We start from the raw sequence: 3,603 nt of genomic DNA, 5'->3' as shown, positions 1-3,603 counted from the left end.
TTTTTCCTTTCTCTTTTTTCTTCCTTCCTTTTTTTTGTTTTTTTTTTTTGTTTTTTTTTTTTGTTTTTTTTTCCCCGTGTGTGCGTTTTGTTTTGATTTTTTCTCCCCTCCGCTTTGACCTCACTATAAAGCAGGAGCTGGGGGCCAAGCGCCTTTTCGGAGCGACCGGCCGCCGGCCCGTGGCTGCGCGCCGCTAGCCGGGATGCCTCTCCCCGCGGCGCTGCTGCCGGCTCTGCTCCTGGGGCTGCTGTGGCCGGGGGCGGTGCGCGGCCGGCCGCCCCCGGGCCGCCTCCCCGCCGGGCCCCGCCAGCGGCGGTGGGACGCGGCTCTCTTCGCCCGTTCCGTAGCGCGTCTCCCGGCCGAGCGCCGCGACGCCGCCCGCGACGGCGACTACCTCCTAGGCATCAAGCGGCTGCGGCGTCTCTACTGCAACGTGGGCATCGGCTTCCACATCCAGGTCCTGCCCGACGGCCGCATCGACGGGATCCACAGCGAGAACCGATACAGTAAGCCGGCGCCGACTCCCGCAGCCGGGCAGGTGAGCCGCTCCGCACCCGCGGAACCGCTTCTCTGACGGTTCTGCGGACGCGGAGCGGCTCGCCTCACCCGGAGAGCGGTGTGAGTTAAAAGGAGGGTGGGTTTAGGGCAGACCTCTCGCCGCCTAGAAAAGTCCGCTCGCGCCGGCTGCCCCGAGGGCGTCCTGCGCCCGGGGGAACGGGACGGCGGCGGAGCTCAGAGACCGCTCCATGTGGCCGCCCCGCGGGTCGCGCTGCCCGGCGCCGCGCTGTCCCCTCGCAACCAGCAGGCATCAGGTGTGGGGGCTACCTCAACATCTAAAGGATCCTCAGGCCCTGGGCCGCCCACCTTGAGTAGGGGCTGGGAAGAACTCAACCAGGGCCCAGCTCTCCCTCAGACTTGAAAAGCATCTGCTAGAGACTTAACCCCATGGCCCCGTGACTCTGATATCCAACTGAAACAATAAGATCCAAGGGGGGGATATAAGCTGCATGATGACAAATGTTTCATACGCCCCAAACACAATCTGGCTTATTTTAACCTTGGCTACAGAGGAGGATGCCTAGGGGCAATGTAAAAATAGATACTTAGCTAAAAGAAGAGAGGTCCCAGCATGGTGCATGGAGCAGCACGTGAGGCACGAGGCTGGGGTTCTGTGGCCACCCAGCAGCACTGGGGCATAAGGATCCATGCTACATTGGGGATAAGAACCTCTGGATGAGTGCAGAACTCACATCACACACTTCCTCAGGCCACAATCCTTTGTACCCCTGATTCCTGTGTCTCTTCTGTAGGTCTGCTGGAAATCTCCCCTGTGGAAAGAGGAGTGGTGAGCATATTTGGTGTTAGAAGCGGACTCTTCGTGGCCATGAATAGCAAAGGCAAACTCTATGGATCTGTAAGTAGGCACTAGTTGCGTGCTTGGGGAGGGACCATGGTGGCCTGGAATGAGAGGTGTATACAGTGCTGGAAGCCAGGGCCCCACAGATGATCCTTTATGGTGTGATTAATCAGTGCCTGTCACATACCTGTCTATTGCTCCTTATTAATACTCTTGATTGGAGAGCTCCCATGAGAGTTCAGCACCTTTAGGGTCCAGGCTCGTAATTATAAAGAGGCAGATCTGTTAAGATACAATGCAAATCTTCTATTACATCTAGTCCATGGAAAAAATACTGGCATGTTTTAAAGCACACTGCATGGACAGTAACAGTGCATGTCTTAATCCACGTTGAGCTGTCCTTCTACTTTAGAATTCAACTGTGTATAAGTTACAGTGATTAGCATCATTTCAACCCTATGTTCTTGGATTTCCTTCCCTACCCCTGGCCTTTGTATTTCATGTCCCTTAGGAATGTTTTGAAGAAACACGGGCTGAGAAAGGGCCAAATTATGTCAAAGTTGACTAGGGCATTTTCACATGCACGAAAACTTGAATTATCCAGAGCTATTTTCTGTGGCATCAATCCTGTCACAGAGGATTTTGACTACATGAAAGCCAGGAATGACTAGTCATCAAAGTGCAAAAGCTCCCTTTGTGCCAAGCCTAAATGAAACAATATGCTGCTTTGGTGTCCTGGATACAATTATCAATGCAGTGTTCATCCTGGCAAGCTGAGACCTATCTTACAAAACCATCAGATTTGCCCACTAACAAGAGATGACCTCACTTGTTACTCTCCATATGACACACCTGCAACACCTGTCCCTCTTTGTACTTGCATGTGAAACCCCTTTACAAGAAGCATGCTTTCTGTCAGCCCTGTCTTCCTGATCCATTAACACAGGTAAATCTAAACCCTTCAATTTTAAAACTCAAGATGCAGAAAATACTGTCCACTCTGAGCATTTTTAAAATACCTCTTTCCCTTCAAACAACATGAGAAAGTGCTAACATTCAGATTTTTTTCTGAAGCTTCCCAGAGAATTCACTACTGGTAGGAACAACCACTGCGTTGGGAACTAAGTAAACTTACCAATATGTAACTCAGAAATATCAGTGAGCCCCTGCACTCTGACATGGGGACATGAGCACTGGTTGCAACTCATAACTCTCATTGCTCCGGTGTCTGACAGTTTCTTTTCCCCTTCTTTTTTTTTTTTAATGGTAAAAGCTCATCAGCTGAGCTAGATGATGAGCCGGGCAGCAGAACTGCATCTGGGTCACTCCTGATGGCAGTGCCCTCTGTTAAAATGGGCCTCTTTCTCTCAGAAGCACAGACAGAACTACAGGGTATCCTTCCGTGCTCCACGTGTCTGTGCCTGGCTAGGAAGCAGCACCCTTAATAATTGTCTGAGTGTCATTTGAAGCTTCCTTTGGACAACCACTTCAAAAGATTACTTACGGGGGGGATGTCAGCTGCACCTTTTCCTGCAGCACACCTACTACACCTGGTAGCAAGAATATTTCTGCACCTGATGTTTAAAATTCCTTCCCTCTCATTCTTTCCTTTTCATTTCAGACCCATTTCAATGATGAGTGCAAATTCAAAGAGATCCTCCTGCCAAACAACTACAATGCTTACGAATCCAGGATTTATCCCGGGATGTACATAGCCCTGAGCAAAAATGGAAGAACAAAGAAAGGCAATAAAGTATCTCCCACAATGACGGTGACACATTTTCTTCCTAGAATCTGAGACATCTCCCTTCCGACCTACCTCAGCACAGGGAAAGACTCAGAACACGTTTGGGAAAAAAAGAAACGTGGTGCACTTTTACTGGAGAGTTTTATGCAAGAGTAGGTGTAAGATATTTAAATTAATTATTTAAATCTGTATATATTGCCACTAAATTTATTTATAGTTCTGATTTTTTTTTTTTTTCCTGAGAACAAAACAAACCTCCAAGCCTAGGTATTTCATTTCATGGTGCAACAGTAGGAGACTTCTGCTTTGTGGTTTATTTAATTCGTTTCCTAAGTTATCACAGGTGTGCTGCTACTATGTGTTCTATAACCGGTGACACTCAATTCCTACTACATTACAACATTTTGCACTGTTGGTGTGTTGTATAGTGTCTATTGTTGTACATGTATTTGTTTGCTATGTTGGCTTTGTTCCCCTCTGTGTTTTTAAAACCCCCATG

The 3,603-nt window shown here is 48.9% G+C and overlaps 1 protein-coding gene across 1 annotated transcript; it reads left to right on the top strand.

The window, feature by feature from the left end:
• Nucleotides 1–202: 202 nt before the first annotated feature.
• Nucleotides 203–3,155, top strand: FGF4 (fibroblast growth factor 4; the record flags this gene model as incomplete). Its single annotated transcript, XM_079537120.1, has 3 exons — nucleotides 203–506; nucleotides 1,311–1,414; nucleotides 2,979–3,155. The coding sequence occupies 3 exons, from the start codon at nucleotides 203–205 to the stop codon at nucleotides 3,153–3,155; spliced, it is 585 nt and encodes a 194-aa protein (XP_079393246.1).
• Between the last annotated feature and the right edge of the window lie 448 nt (nucleotides 3,156–3,603).

This window comes from Tetrao urogallus (assembly GCF_951394365.1).
Source record: "Tetrao urogallus genome assembly, chromosome: 6".
NCBI lineage: Eukaryota > Metazoa > Chordata > Aves > Galliformes > Phasianidae > Tetrao > Tetrao urogallus.
Note: the sequence above shows the minus strand (reverse complement) of the source record. Positions and strands in the feature narration are given on the sequence as shown.